Below are 23,010 nucleotides of genomic sequence, written 5' to 3'. Positions count from 1 at the left end.
TGCAGTGTCTTGACACACAGTCACGATGACGTGACATAGTTTTTATTTACTGAATATGTATTATATTCTCTATTACAATTAAATTTTCTAATATTAGTCTCTTCAGTTTTATACCCACTACCTTTTAAAGGTCTCAGCATCCATTATAGATGACTTTGTGATACGAGTCAGACACGAAGAATAATTTCTCAAAAGCCTCCCAACCTGAAAGTTCACAGCAACCTATTTTTAAAATGTTTTGTGCTTTTATCTGTCATAAGTGTCCCTTTCCCACTTAGTAGCCTCTTAATAAACTGTCTTTAATTAAATCTGCTTTGGAAATGTTGAAAGTAATTTAAAGGCTTTCGAAAATATATCTGGAAATCAGCTGTTCAAGAAATAACAATACAAGTTTAATTGGCAGTGTTTATAGCATGATTTATTGTTTTCAAAAACAGATATATTCAAATGAAGCAAAACACAATGTATATGTTTTTCAAATCTCACTCAAAGTAGGAATAAATAGTGAGTAATAATACCATATAGTAATACAGCACTTTAAAGTGGGCAAAGGTGGGTTCATGCCCATTAAGTCTGGTCCTCACTGCAATCTACTGGAATGGTAATTATCTCCACAACTGAGAGGACACTGATGTTTAATTTAAGTAATTTGCTCAAGGTCATACAGCTAACAAGAGGTACTCTGGGGAACTGAGTTTAGGTTTTTGTGATTCTAGGTCCAGTGCCCATTAACTATAACATAGCTAAAAAAGAAAGGTTTATTTCATATTAAAAGCAACTCTCCAGTGAAGGGCATTAAGAGTACACTTATCATGAAAAGCTCTGAGTAGTGTATAGAACTGATGAATCATTATATTGTATACTTGACGCTAATATCACACTGTATGTTAATTGTACTTGAATAAAAAAAAACCTGGCAAATAAAAAACAAAAAAAATAAAAGGAACTTTCCTATAAAACTAGTTTATTAATGGTGACGATAGTATTACGGGTCTAATAAATACTATAATTCTTCTATTCTCACATGCATCATCTTGCTGGTAATCAGGATGTTTATATGAAGTAGAAGGAAAGCAAGTAAAACATTCATATTAAAAGACCAAAAGAAAAAGATTATACCTCCTCTTAGTAATACCACTAATTTGTAGGGACAAGTATTAACATAGCCCTTGAAGGAAATTTTGATTCAAATTTCATAATTCACTGTGTCTCAAGAATGACACAACCTGTCCTGCATTGAAATCTCATACTAAAAAGTATTAGAGTCAGTTTTTACCACATCATTTTCCCCACCTCCCACATGGTCAAAAAAAGCACAAATCTATCTAAGCACCATGTCTAGAATCCCAAGCCATCAGACTGAGTCCTATTTTAATTCCAGAATTATTAAACTCATTTTCTGTGAGTTGTTCAAAGTGCAACTTGATATGTAACATCAAAAATAAACAACTTTTGACAACATATTTTTTAGCCTAAAAAAAGGAAGTGAATACTATCACAAATTACTTTGACGTTAGTTAACCACTAGAGGGAGAGAAAGTGTCCAGCACGAGTGTTTGTTCATTCCGTTTGCACAGCCTGATAATAGAAACCGCCAGTTGAATTGTGGCTTTCTTTTATTTTATGTCTCTTGTTATATATACACATCAAGGGCTGATTCCAAGAAAATAATAATTACCACCAACTTAAGATAATGAGAGAAGGGAGCGATTTGTCCTTTTGGGGGTGGATGTCAGGACCTGCTCCCAGGTCTTGATGCTTCCTGTGATCCTGTTAACATGACAAAGCACAGAAGAAGATGCTTGGTGATGTCTATTTTGAGGAAATGTGAAAACATGCAAGTAGGCTTAAGGGAAGTATGAAAGCATGAAAAAAACATGATTTTAGAATCAGATATAATCATCGGGAAAAGTAAATCAAATCACAAGATATTACTCTATATCTGTTAGGACCGCTATTATCAAACAAAACAAAACAAAACAAAACAAACATAACACGTGTTGGCAAAGATGTGGAGATTTGGGGACATTTGCACACTGTTGGTGGGACTATAAAATGGTGCAGCCACTGCAGAAAACAATATGGAGTTTCCCTCATAAAATTAAAAATAGAACTACCATATGATCCAGCAATCCCACTTCTGGGTATATATCTAAAAGAACTGAAACTAGGACCTAGAGAAGATATCTGCACTCCCATGTTCATTGCAATATTATAGCCAAGATATGAAAATAACGCTGGTGTCCATCGAAAAATTAATGAATAAAGAAAACGTCATATAAACACACAATAGAATATTATTCAGTCTTAAAAAAGAAGGAAAACCTAATATATGCAACAACATGAATAAACCTGGAGGACACTGTGCTATGTGAAATAAGCCAGGCACGGGACAAATGATGCATGATTTCACATATATTAAGTATTTAAAACAGTGAAACTCATAGAAACAGAACAGAATCATGGTTGCCAGAGGGTAGGGAAGGGGGAAATCAGGAGTTGCTGTACAACAGGTATAAGTTCCAGTTATACAAGATGAATAAACTCTAGAGATCTGTTGTGTGACAACGTGCCTAGAGTTAACAGTACTGTAGTGTGCACTTAAAAATGTATGAAGAGGGTAAATCTAATGTCAAGTGTTCTTTCCACAATTTAAAAAAATCCAATAAAGGTTTAAAGCTTAGCTGACCACTTACTATATATATTCCCCTGACCAAGTCACTTACCTCTCTGAGTATCAATTTCTTCATCTCTAGGTGGGATTAATATCTATCTGGGATATTACATAAGGGATATTGATAATGTGCCTGGAACATCATAGGCACTAAATAGACTTCATGACTGAGGATGTTGTCAGGAGAGGGTTTGAGAGGTCCTTTATGACTCAACAGCTTTGAAAAGCTGGCCTGATGCTGAGGATCACTTAAATTTCTCAGTGAGTTCTAATGGCAAAGAGGAAAGAATGGACCAGAAAGTTGGGGCTCCTGCTCCTTGCCCTGGACCTGGAAAACCGTTTTATCTGTCTGCTTGTTCATTTTCATATTCCTATGATATGTGCTCTGCCAGGCAAACATCTGACCACATTTGGTTAGGTAAGACCAAATAACACCTGTAAATATAGATATGTACATATACATACAGTAATAATCTACAACTTGATTGCTACATAATTTTTACAATTAAATACAGGGAAATTAAGAAATATGACCTTAGTTTACATGAACATAGTTGATAGAAACATAACAAACACAACCTAATGTTTGGCTTTTTAATATACCATTACCTTGTAATAAAAAAGGAGCTTAATAAAATAATACTAGAACAAAGCAACACTAAATAAAAGCCCTGTGTCCTCCCCTGACCTGCCATGATAACACCTACAATTTAACCATAACTTAACTATGTCTGACACCTTGAATAGAAAATTTCAGTCCCATGAAATTTTGAAAGTCAAGATATTCAGTGATGCTTATCTTGGTTTAGAATAGAAAGTCTGACAAGATGTTAATTATAGGGCGACAGAGTAGCACTAATATAATACCATAAAGCACTGAAGAAAAGAGTTTGCTAATGCCTTTTAAAACACTCCTTGTACTAAAGGTACCTATATGCAAAGAGCCTAATTTACTTTGTTGGTAAATAAATCAAAAAGAATGACAAATCTATTCCTTTCATTGCCTTTTGTTCATTTTTAGCTTTGTAGGGGTAGAGGAGGGAGTCTATACCACATAGTAAAACTTTGTGAATATGTTCTTCATAGAACCAACCTGAACAGTAGTTACCCATCTAAGAATCATTTTATGTCTCTATCAATTCATTTAAAAACAGTGTTTTTCCCAGATTTCTTCCCATTCCATTTTCCCTCCCTTCCCCTATGGAAAAAATCAGAGAGGGAGACAAACCATGAGAGACTCTTAACTATGGGAAAGAAACTGAGGGTTACTGGAAGGGAGATGTGTATGGGGATGGGGTAATTGGGTGATGGGCATTAAGTAGGGCACTTGATGTGATGAGGACTGTGATATGCGACTGATGAATTACTGAAATTTACATCTGAAACTGCTGTACTATATGTTGGCTAATTGAATTTAAATTAAAAATAAATAAATAAAAATTAAAAAAAAATAAAAGAGTGGTTTTCTAAAACCTTGAAGAGTCTACCAAAAACACTGTTAGAACTAATAAATGAATTCAGTAAAGTTTCAGAAAAAAAAATCAATATACAAATATCAGTTGCATTTCTATACACTAACAATAAACTATCTAAAAGAGAAAAAGAAAATAGTTCCATCTACAACTGCCCAAAAAAGAATAAAATAATTATGGCTAAATTCAACTGAGGAGGTAAAAGATCTGTACATTGAAAACTAAGACATTGATGAAAGAAATTGAAAAAGACACAAATAAATGGGACGATATTTTGTGCTCATGGATTGGAAGAATTAATACCATTGAAATGTCTATACTACCAAAGACATCTACAGATTCAATGCAATCTCTATCAAAATTTCAATGGTATTTTCACAGAAATAGAAAAAGCAATCCTAATATTTATATGGAGCACAACAAACCCTAAACAGCTAAAGCAATCTTGAGAAAGAAGAACAAAACGGGAGGCATGACACCTCCTGGTTTACAATAATATTATAGAGCAATAGTAATCAAAACAGTATGGTATTGGCATAAAGTCAAGCAGAGAAAGACAATTATCATATGGTTTCACTCAGTTATGGTACATAAGAAATAGGAAGTTTGGTAGGAGAAGAAAGGGAAGAAAGGGGGGGCAGTAAACAGAAGGGGGAATGAACCGTGAGAGACTATGGACTCTGGGAAACAAACTGAGGGCTTCAGAGGGGAGGGGGGTGGGGGAATGGAATAGGCTGGTGATGGGTATTAAGCAGGGCACGTATTACATGGTGCACTGGGTGTTGTACACAAGTAATGAATCATGGAACTTTACATCAAAAACTAGTGATGTACTGTATGGTGACATAATATAATAAAAAATATTATTAAAAAAATAAATAAGAGGGGCGCCTGGGTGGCACAGCGGTTAAGCGTCTGCCTTCGGCTCAGGGCGTGATCCCGGCGTTACGGGATCGAGCCCCACGTCAGGCTCCTCTGCTGGGAGCCTGCTTCTTCCTCTCCCACTCCCCCTGCTTGTGTTCCCTCTCACTGACTGTCTCTATCTCTGTCAAATAAATAAATAAAATCTTTAAAAAAAAAATAAAAAAAATAAATAAGAGATGATATTTCCCTAAAAAAAATAGACCCGTAGATCAGTGGAACAGAATACAGAATCCACAAACAAACCCATGTACGTGCGGTCAATTTTTGACAATTTTATACCATGGAAGAAGGATAGTCTCTTCAATAAATGGTATTGGAAAATTGGATATCCACATGCAAAGGAACTAAACTAAACCCCTATCTTATACCATATGTAAAAATTAACTCATAATATATTAAAGACTTAAATTTAAGACCTGAAACCATAAAACTCCCAGAAGAAAACATAGGGGGTACATTCTTTGAAATTGGCCTTCCCAAGGATTTTTAGTATTTGACACCAAAAGCAAAGGCAACCAAAGCAAAAATAAACAAGTGGGATGGACTGCATCGAACTAAAAAGCCCTGCATAGCAAAGAAAATGACCAACAAAACAAAAAGACAACCTACAGAATGGGAGAAAATATTTACAAAACATATATCTGATAAAGAGTTAATATCCAAAATATATAAAGAACTCATATAATTTAATAGCAGAAAAACAAGCAATCTGATTTCAAAAATAGGCAGAGAAACTGAATAGACATTTTTTTAAAGAAGATCTTCAGGTCAACAGGTACATGAAAGAGTGGTCAACATCATTAATCATCAGGATAATGCAAATCAAAGCCGCAGTGAGATATCACCTCACACCTGTTAGGATGACTATAATCAAAGCACTGCTGATGGGAAGGTAAATTGGCGCAGCCACTATGGAAAACAATATGGAGGTTCCTTAAAATATTAAAAACAGAACTACCATATGATCCTGCAATCCCACTTCTAAGTGTATATCCGAAGGAAACGAAAACAGGATCTTGAAGAGGTATCTGCACTCCTACGTTCATTGTAGCATTACCTACAATAGCCAAGATGTGTAAACAACTTAAGTGCCCACTGATGGATGGATGAATGAATAAAGAAGATGTGGCATGTGTATGTATATATATAACGGAATATTCAGCCACGAGAAAGAAGGAAATTCTGCCATTTGTGACAACATGGATGGACCTTGACGGTATTATACTGAGATAAGCCAAAGAAAAAATACTCTATGGTATCACTTTAAAGTGAATCTTTAAAAAAAGCCAAATTCATAGAAACAGAGAATTAAAAAGTAGTATAAGAAGTGTTTTGCTTTTCAAGACACTATAACTTCAAATCACAACCTGTTTTTTTAGCCTCAGAGGTTACTGATTTAACAGAATACAGAGACATGCCCAAATAGGGACGGATATTTCCACTGGACACAAGTTTGTTCAGGAAGACGCCTTCTAGAGTGGTAGTGAGCTTGCAAAACACTGAAATAAACCTATGACTAGATGAAATGTGTTTGAACAGTAGGTGTTACTTTGTTTTCAAACTAATTATCATTTGGCATTCATGAAGAGCAAGGGGACACGAAGATACCAAATCAAGGAAGCTGGTATGGAACTGGATTTAACTCTAGGACAATGGAAGTCTTTTGTTTTTTTTAGGCAAATTGTTATCCGTACACATATGTATATAATATATATATGTACATATATTCAGAGAAAATTTAAGAAAATGAATTTTTATGATCCCATTAACTGTCATGATTACTACCTAGTAGTAAGGTCATGGTTAAAGGATGGACTAAAGGAGAACAAAGTGCTGAGCTTTAAAGGAGGGGACAAGTGCTTTTCATATTTTGAATTATATCATCGAAGTCTAAACTTGATGATATCCTTGTATATATATTAAGTAGAACATTTACTATGAGGATTCTTTAATGCCTGGGTGAGTTTTGTCTCTGCTGAATAATAATGTATCGTCCCTCCACCCAAATCTTGAGTCATTTCAACTTTAACAGTAGAATCACCATTCTGATAAATGCTTGATTTTTGTCAAACGTTATTTCACAACTGTCTTGATACCTTAAGTTGATACTAAAAAAATTACAAATATTTGTTCTTATAAAGAATAAGAAGAAAATAGAAAGTGATTTTATGCTCCCAGGAGAGAATATCACTCAAAGCCATATTTATGTGCTAAAAATATTTGGTCAGACATCTCTAACCACTTAAGGTTCCCTCATCTGCAAAAAGGAATACTCATCTCCAAGGTGGTAGTGAAGTTGCTATCAAATGGAAAAAAAAAAGAACATTATTAGGAAGCTCTTTGTATATTATAAGTGTTTAAAGAATTGTAGCTATTTTGATTATTTGAACTACTGTAGTGAGAGGGCATTCTGGACTACCAAATGCTATGGAAATGTAAGTTATATAAAACTACCATTGCATTGTTGAATTACTAAGTGGGATATACTGGAAAGAGAAATTTTGCATACAGAGAAACAGTCTTAGAACTTATCCAAGAGAATTTGCATATAAAAATATGGAAATGGCCTTTTAAAAATAGTGCTTTTCTTTTCCCCTCAAAAATCCCAGCAAATAAATTGTAGAACCATGAGTTGTTTTTCTTAGTCAGCATTATCATAAAGCTTTTGCCGATCAGAATAAAGGCCAACACATTTTAATAAGTCTGTTAATAGCTCACCTTACTTGGCTTCCATTCATCGTAAATATTCCATAGAAAAACACACACAAGCCAACAAGTGCTGCAGGGATCAGCATTCCAGTATACCATCCCAGCCAAGCAAAGTAGAGCCCGATCTTCTCACCAAAGTACAGCCTGCACGAGAAAGCAAACCCTTAGATTAAGGCAACATAAGCAACACTGCAAATGGTGATGTCACACCTAGTCAGAATTTCAGAGGGACATACCAGCTCAGTTCCTCGTCAGGTCCATCTGTGGTATCTTATCATTCCCACTTGTTAATGAATCCAATAATGGTGATGCTGCTTATCTTTAAACATTGCCATTACAGGGGCAATTTTATAAAATGTGTTCTTTCTGTGTCAAGCTTCTTAACAAGGTTCATAAAACTTTTTATAAGCCAATTATTGCCTTTCTCCATCCTCCTAGCAAAATTTCTTTTTGCTTTCCTCACACAGAGCTGTGCTAAACCATACTGCTTTCATGTAAATTAGAAAAGAGTCTTCCCTGTAGGTAGATGTTGAGAGTGGATTTGATTTCAGTCTCCATCTGCACCCTTGGCCAGACTCCCTTATGCTAGACACAATCATGTCACACCTTCCTCAACAAAGTTAACTCTGTGGTTCCTGGAGCACGTGATTCTTTCCTTGGTCAATGCTGTTCCCCTACTTTGAAATATTACATTTCGTCCTCTTCCCTTGTCTGGCTTGTATGCATCTTTCACTTTATATCACTTCTTACAGGAAGCCTTTCCTGACTTCCCCTGCAACCTTGGCTTAGATGCTCCAGATCTTGCTCCCGTACTGCCCTCATCCACATGTCAGTGTCCTAAACTTACAATACTGGATGACAATTAACCCTGTCACTCTTCCATTCCTCTCCCTCCCCATGAGATTTCAAGTGCTTGAAAGTGGACCTGTGTCGTCTTCACTAGCCCCACCACAGGGAGTATTGAGTGAAGGAAGCTAAGGAAATGAATGTATTTTATTTTCCTTCAGCTGATGAACATAGTTTATATGGAAATAGCAGGTGAATAAGACAGTTCTAATGACTTTCCAATTGCTCTTTCTTTACCAAATCTACTGACAATACCAACTGCCACACAGTTTATAAAGCTGTGGTAAGAAATAATAATTTCTTGAATTCTCTATGACTGTTTGGTCTCCATCTTCTAAAAATGGTTACTTAACACAGTTTTCTCCCGGGGATAGTTTTAAAAATTGGCATTTTACAGTTCATTTAGGAACATTGCCCCTGGGCAGTGATTCTTGCTGGGAAAAAAATTCTCTTGGTCTTTTTTCCTTGAAAGGATAATTCTCTTGGTACTTTTTCTCTTTCTGAAAATCATTCTTTTTCTATGTTATTCTCTTTATTGTGCCAATTAAACTTTTGCATATTCTACCAGGTATAGAAGTGGAGTCGTCCTCCATTTATCTAAGTTTTTGGTTTTCTCACTGATTTCTCCTAGGAGACATGGATCCATAGACCATTCACTTCTCATACAATGATAATGTTCTAGTTGAGACAAAAGCTTATCATATTAACAGGTATTGCAATAAAGTCATTTATTCCTTTAAACAAGTGTTCCTCTGTGGAGTAGAGTAGGGTTTTCGCATATATTACTGACATAATGGAATGTCTTTATAATAATGACTATAGAGGACTGCACGGACAACCCCCTTAAACAGGCAACATTATACAAGATTTAATTTAATTTAATTTAATTTATTTTATTTTATTTTATTTATTTTTTCATGTTTTTTTATTATATTATGTTAGTCGCCATACAGTACATCCCTGGTTTCTGATGCAAAGTTCGATGATTCATTAGTTGCTATACTGAGATTTTAAATTATATACTCTTGAAGGTTAAGAGGAACAACAATATTATTTGACAGTAGTTTAATCACCTAAGTTATAGAAGATTTTAGATCTTATTCAGGAGAGGGAGAAGCTGGTTCCAGGCCAAGAAAGCTGATGAAAACCCCCTTGACCTAGAGCACTGGTATTTATAACATAATTCTAGGATCTCTAGAGGAATCTCAAAAACCCTGCTGAGGCAGAGAGGAATTGCTAGGTTTCTGTTGCTGTCACTCTTCACTATACTTCACCCATAGCCATTCTGTTTTTATCTGTTTGTATTTTGGTAAGAAGCAGGTTTCTAGAAAGCAGGAACACGCTGAAGTGTCATCTATACTCTTTTATGGCCTTCGTCTTGGGTAGGCCCTTCATCTTCTCTCTCTCTTCTTAGCCACTTGAACACAAAATATATGATTTTCATAAGCAAAATTTCCCTCCTATGTCAATAGCCAAATAATTGGTAATAGTAGCCAAATAACCCTAGTTATTGAAAATAAAGGTTGTTCACTGAAATTACCTGAAGCCACAATAGCAATGTGTCCAATAGACAAGAGAATTATTGACACTGAAATGCTTGCTTGAAAACACCAACTTCAGTTTAGTTCCTAATAATAAACATGGTTCTGTGAGCTCGCACATCTCACTGTGTTCACATAACCCTAAAATAACAATTCTTTCCTCTCTCTTTCTCTCTAAATAAAGAAAATATTAATGAGGTGCCTGGGTGGCTCAGTCAGTGAAATGTCCAACTCTTGAGTTCAGCTCAGGTCATGACCTCAGGGTCATGAGATCGAGCTCTACTTTGGGCTCCATGCTAAGCATGGAGCCTCCCTAAGATTCTCTCTCTCTCCCTCTCCCTCTGCCCCTCCCCACTGCTCACTCTCTCCATCTCTCTTAAAAAAACAAAAACAAAAAACAAAAAAACCCAACCAATACAAAAATATTAATTTTTTCACCTGCATAAATAAGAATCTGATATTTTGTTGTGAGTGACAGAATTAGAATGAAAGCATCTTGATTTTGGATATGCCCAAGTACTTAAAGTCTGAAATAAAAATGGTCTGGTGCTGGATATTATAATTTGTACACCCAGATCATGTGCTATCCTTTTCCTTTCTGCTAGAAGCGCCAGGAGGCTCATCTTCATTGGCTATATCACTTATGCTCCTTTCTTCTTCTGGCTTCCTGAAGGGCTCTTTGGCTAACTGAAGGTACCAGCAGGAGATCACAGAGTGGGATCAAAGAGATACTGATGTATTGATTATCCTGACTTTCTCCTTCTTGGAGCATGATCTGCCTGTAGCTGCTTTCTTTCTAAGACTGTAGCTTCTGTCAGGCATCCCCCACTTCTGTTTTTGACAGGTTCGACCAATTGTTCTCTCCCCTTATTCCTCTTGGCCAAGGTTTGATGAGAGCATCCAGCTTTCGCCAGTCCCTGGAAGCTTCATCATCATCATCCGTTTGCTCCCTTGATACTATTTACACTTCTGTGTATATTTTTTATTAGATTTTCTTCAGATACCCCTTTTGTTCTATCAGTTCTATTAGTTTCCTGCTGGGACAACGCTGACAGTTAAGAGTTATTCTTGATATTTACATTTCATAAACAGTTTGAAATATCAGCATAAATAAACTTACGAATGCTCTTTTTTTCATTCATTCTAAGAATATTTATAGTTAGCTAGAAACTTGATTAAGTCCTTTTTAATACGTATTTTCTGATATTTTTAAAAGAACAAATTATCCTCCATCAAAATTAAATAAGTCATGAATATAACAGTATCTGGAGACTAAATGAAATTGATGGCAGTTACTCACTAGAAATATGCTTCCTGGAATAGAACACTCACTAAATTCTTGGTTGAAATACAAATAAATATATGCATAGATGCTATGTTGGTCATTTTCCTCTTTGCTCTCAGATCCATTTTCTGCCTTTCCCTATTTTGGCTTGTTTCACGGGGAAGTAGATTACACAGGTTCCATTGTAAATTGCTCCTGGTTAAGTTGGGTCAGGAGGTGCTGGAAGACTCAAAGGTGGAAGGAGGGCGTAAAGCCAAGATCTTTCCTTCTCTCTTGGTCATCCTCAGGGAGAAGTGGTCATGCCTTCTCCAATACTCTTTCACTTCTCTGTGGACAGTCTTAGTCATGGATAGTATAGCTCCTGCCCAATGGTCCAGGTAGAAGGCTCTGAAATGTACTTCATTCTATTTTCCTTCCAACCTCAGGGTTGTTAGTAATTTTCTGCTGTTGTTAATCTCTGGTTGCCTCACTATTCCTGTCTGATTTCTCAGCTTTCCTGTCCCCCATATAACCAAATACCTAAATTAAGTTTTTTTATTGAAAAGACCTACAACGGCTTCTTTTTCCCTGACTGTATCCTGAGTAATACAGACGATTTGGTGGGTGAACGAAGTAATTCCAAATCTAGGAAAATGAGAACAGAACAGCATAATATATCTTTCATTACTGATCCGCCCACATTACCTGATTAAATCCAGGGGCTGATGCTTATACCACATTCCCCAGCGTGCCCAGCGCTCATATAATAGATGTCTATTATTCTGAGGTCCATGCGTTTTGATGGGTTGGCTACTCTTGTAGGCTCCCTGAAACACATAAGATAAATTCCCTTAGTAAATGTGAATGAAATAGGAATTGCTTTTACTATTTTTTCCTTACAGAACAATTTAATAGCGTCTTGAAAGCTGCAGAAATTGAAAACGTAAGCCCATCACTGGAATGATGTAGTAAATGCCTTTATATATCTCTCCTACATTGAAAATACTCTGATAATTCCTTAAAAGTCCTTTCTTAAAGTCCTTTTTTAAACCAGTGAGATCCCTTTCACTTAAAGTAAACTAGAATTTAGTGTTTATTGTTTGTAACCTAAGGTCTTTTAATATAAAAAACTATACTTTCACCATCACTGAGAGAAATAGTTGTAATCTGTACTTCAGAAATTAAGAATATTATTCTACTTTAAAGAAGTTACTCAGTCCCAGAAAATATTTATTTTATTTATAGAAGCTAAAGAAGAAAGTAAATGTTCAGGGGCGCCTGAGTGGCATAGCAGTTGAGCGTCTGCCTTCAGCTCAGGGCGTGATCCCGGTGTTATGGGATCGAGCCCCACAACAGGCTCTTCCGCTATGAGCCTGCTTGTTCCTCTCCCACTCCCCCTGCTTGTGTTCCCTCTCTCGCTGGCTGTCTGTACCTCTGTCAAATAAATAAATAAAATCTTAAAAAAAAAAAAGAAAGTAAATGTTCAATCAAAAAGTGTATGTGGTCTAAGTCACAAGTGCTAGTCAAGTTTTTAAATTCTAGAATCCTTACACCTTATTTTAGATAATGCATTCCAAAAATGGAAATATTTTCAAATTTGTTATATCTCCCCTCAAAAATTGTCATATAGGTTGCAATTTTAGACACATAGACTATATATGTCTGATAGAGGAACTGCTTTGCTTTTATAATCAAAAAGGAGGGCAACAGATATGGTGACTATTTTCTAAACCAAAACTTAGGACAGAATTTGACGAACTCCCTCTCATTCCAATTTGTGATTCTACTTTTACAAACAGCTTAATGCAAATTTAAAACAAGTGGCATTATGCTTTAGTTTCTTCATGTAGATGATGAAAGTACGAATCAATATTAATGATTTCCACCATAAAGGGGTTTTGTGAGGGCCCATTTGCATTATAAAGTCCTGGGCACATATAAAGTACAAAATCAGTGTTAGTTAATTTAGGATGTTTGATATATTGTGGCCATTGAAAAGTGGAAAACTATCATCTGAGTGATCCCAGACAACCAGGGGTGTCTGAAGAAAGAGGACACTTTGAATCACAGTCCACTAGGCTGAAAGGAGACACGTATGTGGATTTCACTCTCTCTGGCTTTCTAATGAAATGGGCAAATTAATTAGGTAAAGTTGGAAGTACAGTTAAAGGGTTGATGGGGTTCAGGGCAGGCTGCCCCAGAATGTGTTACTTTGGCATGTAGATTATTTCTAAGTCGAAAACAATTAAGGACCAATAGGCTCAAGAAAAGTTTTTAACCTACCCCCTTACCTGCTCAAAATAATTTAGACAGGAAGCCTATGAGAGGAAGCGGAGCTATTACCAAAGATAACTTTTTTACGAAAGAAGTACTTATCTGCATGGTAAGTAGCAAGCATTGGTTCACCCAACATTTGCTCTTCCATCGTCCTGTGGATTATCTCCCTCCCAGACCCCTGCCTTCTTTTTTTTTTAGCTCAGGACAGCAGATAAACCTCAATTCCCAACTGCTGGAGAGCCTCTCATGTTTTTGTGAGGATCTGTACATGCGTAATTAAATTTGCTTTTCTCCTATTATTAACCTGCTTTATGTCAACTTATTAGGTCAGCCAAAGTACCCTGAAGGGAAGAAGAGAAAAGTTTTCCTCTCCTACACTGCAGTTCAAGTTTTCTTCCTTAAGAGAGCCCAAGGCTTTTAAAACCTAAAGATTAGAAGCTAAGGAGATGAAAGTGAAGATCAAGATTTCAAGCATGGGTACATCCACTTGGGAAAGCTTTGTTTGCTTGTGCAATTGGACTGATCTGTTAGGGTAGACTGCCCTGAGATTGGGTAAGTAAGGGAAGGTGAACCAAAATCTCAGCTTTCTTTCAGTCATTAATGATAATTTTTCTAGAATACTTGACTTTTCTTCCCACACTCAGTGGGCAGACATAGGTACTTCCTGGGTCTTAGGGGCTAAGCTTAGAATCCCTAGTACATCATTGTTCTAATTCTACTCAAGAACTCAACCACACTGTTCTGGGTTGACAGTGACCCTGTGTCACAGCAGTGATGACCCCTGCTTGCCCACATGTTTCCATCCCTACTCAGAGGACCATGTGCACTCAGTGACCACCCCTTCCCATCCTCATGATCAGTCCCTACTCCAACCAACAGAGAAGAATAAACAGGACAAGTATTTATAACCTATTCCAAATAAGTTCCAAATTTCACAAAAGAAAGTGTCAAATGAGCACAGACTAGTTATGCAGAAGAAATTACTTACACAAAGAACAAACCAAAACTTCCTTTGCTATAGAAGCTCTTCCAGGGCCTTACATTTGCTACTCTGAACACGTTACCACTTACTGACTATGGCAAATCTGACATGGTGTTTAATTTCTCTGAGCCTTGTTTCTGCATCTCTATACTGAGAAAATAATAATATTTACCCCTCCAGGGTTATTGTCAGATTAATGGGAAAATACATGCACAGGGCCTGTTGCATGAAAAAAACCTAACATACTGCCCGTTATTATTATTCCCATTCCTACCGTAAGTAAGATATTCATACCACAATGAATAGATGTGTTGGGGTCTGGCTTCCTGGGCTCAAACCTGTGCCTTTGGTATTTAACTTCTCTGTGCCTCCATGATCTAGCTATAAAATGGAGCTATTATTATTCTCTATCTTAAGGGGTTGTTCTAAGGAGTAAATGAGATAATCCATATAAAACACTTAGCTCAGTACCAGATAGGAAGCGCTCAATGAATTTTATCCTTTATGAGTTTTACTAGACTGTGAATTCCTCAGATATAGGGGTTACATCCTGTGAGTTCTCAGCTTTTATACATAGAATTGATGGGTTATGAGACTGCATACCTCAAACCTCTAAAGACCCCATTCTTATTTTAAAATGCAAAATTGCCTTAAAAAGAATACATTGTGTGTGTGTGTGTGTGTGTGTGTGTGTGTGTTGGGAGAAGATGTTCAAAACTGATTCAAATGTCATTCATGACTCACAGGCAGAACTTACCACAGCTTGGAGCAGGTGTTTCTAACTTAAAATTGGTAGACAGGTAATAACCTGGCAGAGAATCAAGTAAATAATGGGGTGTAGGTTTTAGGTTTTGGTTTGTCTGAGATTTTCAGGTATCCCAAAGTAGTAGGCACAGAACCTGCCCTGTTTGGGAGTAGTGTGGATCCCAAGTTGGGAAGCACGGAACTTTGTGTTGGAGCAGAGGGTGTTGGTCAGAGTGGTTGAACCATGTCCCTGAGTTCCCTCTGGGGCTGGGACTCCCGATAAGGGAAAAATTGCACAAAGGTTCTGGAGCCAGTGTGCAGTCAGAGATCATAATGGGTGCTGAGAAAGGCCCAGGGCCACTCATTGATTGAATCCTCCTAAGAGAGGTGGCCAGACTTTAAAAAAAAAAAAAAAAAAAAAAAAAGGTCACCAATGAGCATGAGAAACTTTTTTTTTAAATGGAAATTACCTCGTGTGGGGGGAAAGCTGCTATATATGAGCCGTTGTTTATAAGTTTACAGATACCTGGAAAGAGAAAAAAAAAAGAACAGTTCTTGAGTCAGTCAAATGAAGACTTCCCTCTGTAGCAACATATATAAATTTGGGAGAACAAATTAATTTAAAAACTTAAAGCAACCCAAATGACACCCATAGCCACATCACCTCTGAAGGCAGGGGACAGTGCAAGACACTAATTCTAAAAGGTGTATTTGTGTCCTTACAACATGAATCAATGGAGATTTGTAAGGTGCCAATACATGGCACTTTGCCATATCATGAAATATGAGGCATTTTAATACCCATTTATTTGGGATCACAGGAACCTGGAGCAAATACTTTTTTCTGCCTCAAAACAACAACATTTGGTCAAGAAAGCAGAGGAATTCTCCACCCACAAAAATGTCTCAAAGGATATTGGTTTTGAGAAGTCTTTAATTAATACTGAGCCAAGGAGACATAAATAACAGTATGACACTTCTCAAAATATCCTCCAGCTCAGCCAGAGTGTAGTGAAATGGACATTCTCATCTTATCCTGTAAGGTTAGATATTGGGAAACTTTTGGAGAATAATTTTTGTTGCAGTATTATAGTATTATTTATATCAGTAAAGAATAAGAAATCATGGTATGGCCAAAATTGAGGAATCATGTACTGTATGATGACTAACATAACATAATAAAAAATTCTAAAAAATTGAGGAATCATTTAATTATTATGGTGCAATCAGTTATACTAGGACTTGGTAAATAATTGCAATTTGATGAATGCCTATAATAAAATTTTGTACAGTTATTTACAATGTTTACGGACGTACCAAAGGGCTTGAGAAAATACTCATAAATACTTTTTAAAATGAGAAACAAACTGAGGGCCTCAGAGGGGAGGGGAGTGGGGGAATGGGATAGACCGGTGATGGGTAGTAAGGAGGGCACGGACTGCATGGTGCACTGGGTGTTATACGCAACTAATGAATCATCGAACTTTACATCGGAAACCAGGGATGTACTGTATGGTGACTAACATAATATAATAAAAAAAATTAGAAAACATAAAAAATAAAAAGGACAAAATCGTAAACACTGCATGATTCTAATAATGACGTGTATATACCTCATATTCACTATTATTATTAGATATGCTAATCATCATTATTAGAATCATGCAGGCTTACTATATATACATTTTTTATATGTATACTATATATACATTCAGTATTAATTTGTGAGAGTGACAACTGAGTTTGGGGATTTTTAAAATTTTATTTTTATACCCTTTGTGTTTCCTGTATGTTCTACAAAGCGCATGATAGCTTTACAATCATTTGAAATGTCTTATTTTTATTTCTAAAGACTATGTAAGCACAAAACACTATCACGTAGACACATTTTTATTTTATATTCTGGATATCTCCATTTTTATTTCTTATTTAGAAAACTAAGTGTCAAATTTTTTTGTAAGGATTTAGTGTCCAAATTAACTATTTTGACTATTCAGTAATAAATGAATTATCAATCAGAAGAGAACCAAAGTCTGAACTTTCCTCTTTAAAAAATGGCTGACTTGAAACAGAGTTCATTTTACTTCTGTGGCACCATATTTTAATACAGTTCAGTAGAAACTGGTGCAAGTTTTTTTTTTTTATGGTTATCAACTTTTTATTTGTAAGGATTTTAGGACATAACTAACATTTGATCTCTTCACTGTCTTGTATTTTTCACCCTAATAATTAAAAGACCAGTTCGTTACCTTTTTTCTGCTCTGCGCTTTGTAAACTTTGCAATTTTATTTAATTTTTCTAGGTGACATTTTCTCAATTTTCTTTTGCAATATACAATACATTCAAACAACACAGAAATCTAGAAAGTTAAAATTAGCTGTTATTTCACCTTCTGGAGGTAATTTCTAGAAAGTTTCGTATATCTTCTAGATTTTTTTCTTTTCACAAATGTGTGTTTAGGAAATGGAATTACATTAGACATAGTTTTTTATCTGCACTTTTTTCTACTTAATTATGCTTTGTGGATACCTTTCAAAGTCAATAAATGGAGAACTAATCACTAATTTTCAATTTCCACAAGTAAGGGGTCTGCATCATATACTTTTTTGTGATATATAGCATATAATAGATGTTCAATAAATTTGATTTAAGAGTGAATAAATAACACATAATTTTAAAGGGATGCCATTTATGGAGAAGCAGCCTAACTTACTGTTAGTTCCTAGCAATGGATGAGTTAGAGTATTTCCAATTTTATTCTATTCTAATCTTTGTTTATAAACAAAGCCACTATGAACAAACTTCTATATATGCTGTTTTTTATAATAATATTTTATTACGTTATGTTATTCAAAATCTGATTATTTCTTTGAGATACATTCCAAGAAATAAAATTTCTATTCCAACGTGTTCTCATTTTGATACATATGGCTAAATGTCCTTTAAAAAGTTTTTGTTGTTGCTGATGTTTTATTTAGTTTTGTTTTACTGGAAGGCTGAAAAATAGAATGTTTAGAATTTGTGTTCAATGCATTATATACTCATATTTAGTGCATGAAGGCAAAGCTTCAGATGTGAAAATAAGTATTCCTGGATATGCTTAGTAATAGCAAATTCTACCTTCTCTATATTTTTAATTAGTGTTCTTACCCACTTTTGATATTCCATTTTCATATTTCGTGTGCTGTAGCATGTGATAGACTATCCTGCTTCGGGTAGCATTGCTGAAGAATGTGTCCTTATTGTTTATTATGAAGCTGTTAAGATAAGGGGATTTGTCTTAATATTCAAAGCAGAGCACAGAGTCCAGCAACAGTTACAAGTTTCTAGGTAGTCATCTACCTATTTTCTCCATTAAAACTAATGCATGAGAAGTATAGTTAAGTCAAAAGACAAACCATCCTCTTAAAAAAAAATCCATTGGCAGAGACAAAATACATTTATAAATAATACAGGCATTATCAAATATTCATTTAAAAATCTTTCAGTTTATAGGGAAGCCTAGATGTCCTCCTATTTCTTGTTTAGCATGAAACACGGACAGCAGCATTAAATTGTCTGTTGCCGCCTGTAAGTGTTGTACTACATTTATCAATGTAGTTCCAACCAGAACACATTAAAAATTGATGTCATTTCCTCATACCACACCTTGCAAGCTAACTTGTCTTGTTTTCAGAACCTCAGTAATAAGCAACAGTTCTCCTTTCCCCTTCATGCCCTGTACTGTCCCCATGTAGTAGGAGTTGCAAAGAGAAACCGCAATGAGAGCCAATAAGTAAAGAGCAAAAGGGTGATCTTGACAGGAAAGGGAGGGTCTATTTCAGCATTTATTTTGTAATATGCTGGGAGCCTCAAAATAACGGGAGCATCCTGGACCTTACTCAACTTCTGACAGTTTCTGTTTCCAGTTGCTTTATCTCTGTGAGTAATAATCTGCCTTTTTTTTTTCCAGGCACTTAGTACTGAAATATTAGGTCTTCTATGATTCTTGCTTTCTTTTTACCATCCATATTCAAATAGTTGTCAAACCAGTCAACCTTTCTAACTGAACTGCCTCTCTCTGGCTTTGACTTACCCTATTGTTCTGGGTCTCATTGCCTAGATTATGAAAAGAATATCCTCTTAACTGGCTGTCCAATTTCCCACCTGACTTTTCAAGCACAGCTCTGATTCTTAGAGGACTCCCACTATTAATGTGTCAGCATTACGCACATAATTAAATTTCTTATTTTCCTCTCAGGCTCTCTAGTTTTGCATTTCAGCCTCTCCTTCAGTCTGATTTCCTATAGTTGTGGCTTTTTGTATCTGATATTCAAATTGTACAATTTATCATAACTTGAAATCTCACGTTTCTTTTCCTTGGGATTTTGCTCTGTCTCTGATATCTCCCCCCCCCCCACCTCTCTCCACCTCCCTCCAATTTTTACCTGCTGAAGAGGACTATTTCCTTCAAAGAGGCTTCCTAGATCCTTTCCTCTGGTTGTAACTTCTTTCTTTCTTGTAAAAATGTGCATTTTATTTGCGTCAACATAACGGGTTGATTCTACTCTGCTTTGTTTCATGGTATCTATATACCTGTCCATTTTAGTAGCCTTCAGCATTCCGATATTGTGCTTTTTATTTTTGTATTTGGACGCACCAAGTTAACACAGATACTCTGTGTCCCGTTAATTCTAAGGATGTGAAGCAATGTCCACACAATTCTTTCACCAACAGCTTGATGCAGAATTCCCTGAACAAATATTTCTTTAGAAGATTAAGTGCCTTTTTTTCATGGAGTTACATCATGGAGGGAGGAGGCAGATGGTACATAAATAAACAAATAAATTGTAGTTGCTGTCTTCACAGTATTCCCATTGTAGTGGGGCAGACAAAAATGTAAACTAGTAACTAAATAAAATGGGGGAAACATAAAGATAGAGAAATGCACAGCGTGGGATGTGGGACATTGAGAGGCAGTATGAAACAGATTTCCAGACCACCAAACATGTTACAGGGGCAATAATCAATGGGAAACTCTCTCCTCCCAAATATTTGATTTAATTCATTAGTTTCACCCTGTCTTTCAACATCTGTAAAGACAGGGACTGTGTCATATCCTCAATCTGTATTATGTAGAAACTCAATAAAGACTAGTTGAATGAATAAAAGAATAGAGACAGATACATTAGTATGTAGATGGATAGATGGTTATGCAACAAATTCCTAAAAAATGTCTCATTTACTTTAGTTGAATACAATTGGACTAAAGTGTATTAAACTAATAAATACATATTAATTAAATGTAATTACATATAATCATTTATTAATTGGAACAATCCATTATTCAATCATGTTATTTAATAGCAACTCTGTTAGTATTATCATTATTGTTACTTTAACTGGGTAACTTACCACCATTGTAATTATTTTGAAAGAATTGGGACCTGGACTATCAGCCCATGACTTTACAATTAATTATTCACTTCTTGAATGTCTCTAAATCAGCTGATAAGGAATTAATAATGCTCACTGAGTACTGTTCATAAATTCAGTGCAAAAAACATTTTAATGAAGTGATACATTCTCTGACTTATTTGGCAAACAATGGAACTGCTCCAAGGTATTTTTATTCTATCAATAACTCCTAGATAATGAAAGGTACCAAGTCAGGTGGTAGGAAAAAGAAACATGAACTTACTGGTGAATCCGTGCACGGCTGAAGGGGCCAGTGTAGCAGTCTGACTCTTGAAGGTTTGGGAAAGCTGACTTGTCAAGAACCATTGGGTTTTGGGACATCCATTTTTTTATTCTCCGAAAATAATTTTGTACACTGCAACAAAGTCACATGAACTAGATCAGGTTGCATTCCAGACCCATGTCTACCTTCTATACCGTTCTGAAAAAAAGAGTTCCAAAATGACATACACACACCCACACTCACACCCACACACAAGCACTTCTCCTGTTCCCACACAAGAGAAATAAATTCCAAAACAAACCAAATCTTGCAGTTGTTTAAACTCTCTCCGTGCAACTAGGCTGTCCTTATGAGAAAAATCTTGTGGAAAATGTTAAGGAATCATCATACATAAAGATGGTGGTGGAAAGAACAATAAAAGGAACATGACACGCTTATCGAAGTTGTGAGTGCACAGATGTATGTAAGTATACCCGTATATGTATCTGATTCTCTGAAAACTCTACAGCCATGTGGCTCTACCAGTGGAGACTAAAAGGAAATAAATGTCTACAACACACTTATTCAACAACACTTACTCAATTGTGAGCCCCAGCTGTGATGGAAACAGGAAGGGTTTGGGCGTCAAGCAAAACCAAGTTCAAAGGCAGCATGGCACAACAGCGGCTGCGTGAACTGACAAATGTCTTGCCTCCGTTTCCTCACTCATAAAAAAAAAAAAATGACTTTGCTGGCGATTTGTAAGTTGGTGTCTTATTTTATGTTTTTAAAGATTTACTTATTTATTTTTAAAAGAGGGGAGGGGCGGAAGGAAAGGAGGGAGAGAATCCCAAGCAGGTTCCGCTCTGGGCTCTAATTGGCTCCTATGCGCTGTCCATGCTGCTATCCACTGGCTGCACTTTGGGTAATGGGATTAGTACAGACATCAGATATATGATTAAGATCCTGTTTCAGGAAATCTCACATCAGGATACTTTGGTCTCAGCTTTAGATTACAGTCACAACCCAGTTCTTACCTATATATACTGACAGGAACCATATTTACCTTACAAGGAAAAACAAGCAAAAGAAAGAGACTGAGTCCAGAGATTGATTCTGAAAACCTAATTCTGAGTGACTGCAATAATAATTGTGTTTACTTTAAAAAAACCTGCAATATTTACACACTATTTATGAGGTTCTATCTTTGTCAGTTTTTGGCCCCTTCCACAATAGCAAGAATCAAAGTAGCAGAACAGGATAATTTCTTAGACAAGTACAATGTATCTTAATATCTGTTTGGCCAGCGCAGCTTAAAGTTTAAAAAATTTAGTATAGCAATGTGCAGGTAGCTAATAGTGTATCTTAGGAATTATTCCACTTGAGTCTATTTTGGTAAAATTACTATGCATAATTTGAAATAACAATCAATTCCTGATGTAAAGTTCAGCATATGGAGAGTCTGGACCTTTCCTTTACCAGGTAGGTTATACAGATCCCAAGTCACTTTTGGTTTTGGAGGGACCAGAGCATTTCTTTCCAGCCTATAATAATAAATGGGAAATATCTGAGGTGTTCATTTTGCTTCTTCTCATGATAACAAAAGTCTCTGAAATCACAGAGTAGCTCCTTATTCAGCGACTCGTGCATAGATATTTATACATCACTGAGTGAATTATATGGCAATTACTCCAGCTTTTTAAACTTGGCACAGGGAGGAACACAGTGGGGTAGGGGGTGGAGGAGGGGTCTTTCAGGACTGAATTTGCCAGTTATTGAAATTGAGGCAAGCATTTTCAATCTTTGAGCTTTAGGTTATCTCTAGAGAGAGGAAGTGATTCTATCTGTCCTACCTTACTAGGTGCCAGAAGGATCAAATGAAAGGATACATTCTGACTGTGCTTAAGAAATGCTGATG

The 23,010-nt window shown here is 36.0% G+C and overlaps 1 protein-coding gene across 2 annotated transcripts in view; it reads right to left on the bottom strand.

The window, feature by feature from the left end:
* The window catches only part of ANO3 (anoctamin 3), a 397,040-nt gene that overhangs the window by 75,632 nt on the left and 298,398 nt on the right, over nucleotides 1-23,010 (bottom strand). For both annotated transcript variants that reach the window (XM_034645910.1, XM_019807105.2), the window contains 5 exons: nucleotides 21,114-21,245; nucleotides 18,584-18,690; nucleotides 15,904-15,959; nucleotides 12,136-12,257; nucleotides 7,789-7,923 (listed from right to left, as the gene is read on the bottom strand). In XM_034645910.1, coding sequence (XP_034501801.1) covers nucleotides 7,789-7,923; nucleotides 12,136-12,257; nucleotides 15,904-15,959; nucleotides 18,584-18,690; nucleotides 21,114-21,245 — 552 coding nt within the window. The remainder of the gene's footprint in view (nucleotides 1-7,788; nucleotides 7,924-12,135; nucleotides 12,258-15,903; nucleotides 15,960-18,583; nucleotides 18,691-21,113; nucleotides 21,246-23,010) is intronic.

The sequence above is a fragment of the Ailuropoda melanoleuca genome, chromosome 16 (genome assembly GCF_002007445.2).
Source record: "Ailuropoda melanoleuca isolate Jingjing chromosome 16, ASM200744v2, whole genome shotgun sequence".
Taxonomy (NCBI): Eukaryota; Metazoa; Chordata; class Mammalia; order Carnivora; family Ursidae; genus Ailuropoda; species Ailuropoda melanoleuca.
Note: the sequence above shows the minus strand (reverse complement) of the source record. Positions and strands in the feature narration are given on the sequence as shown.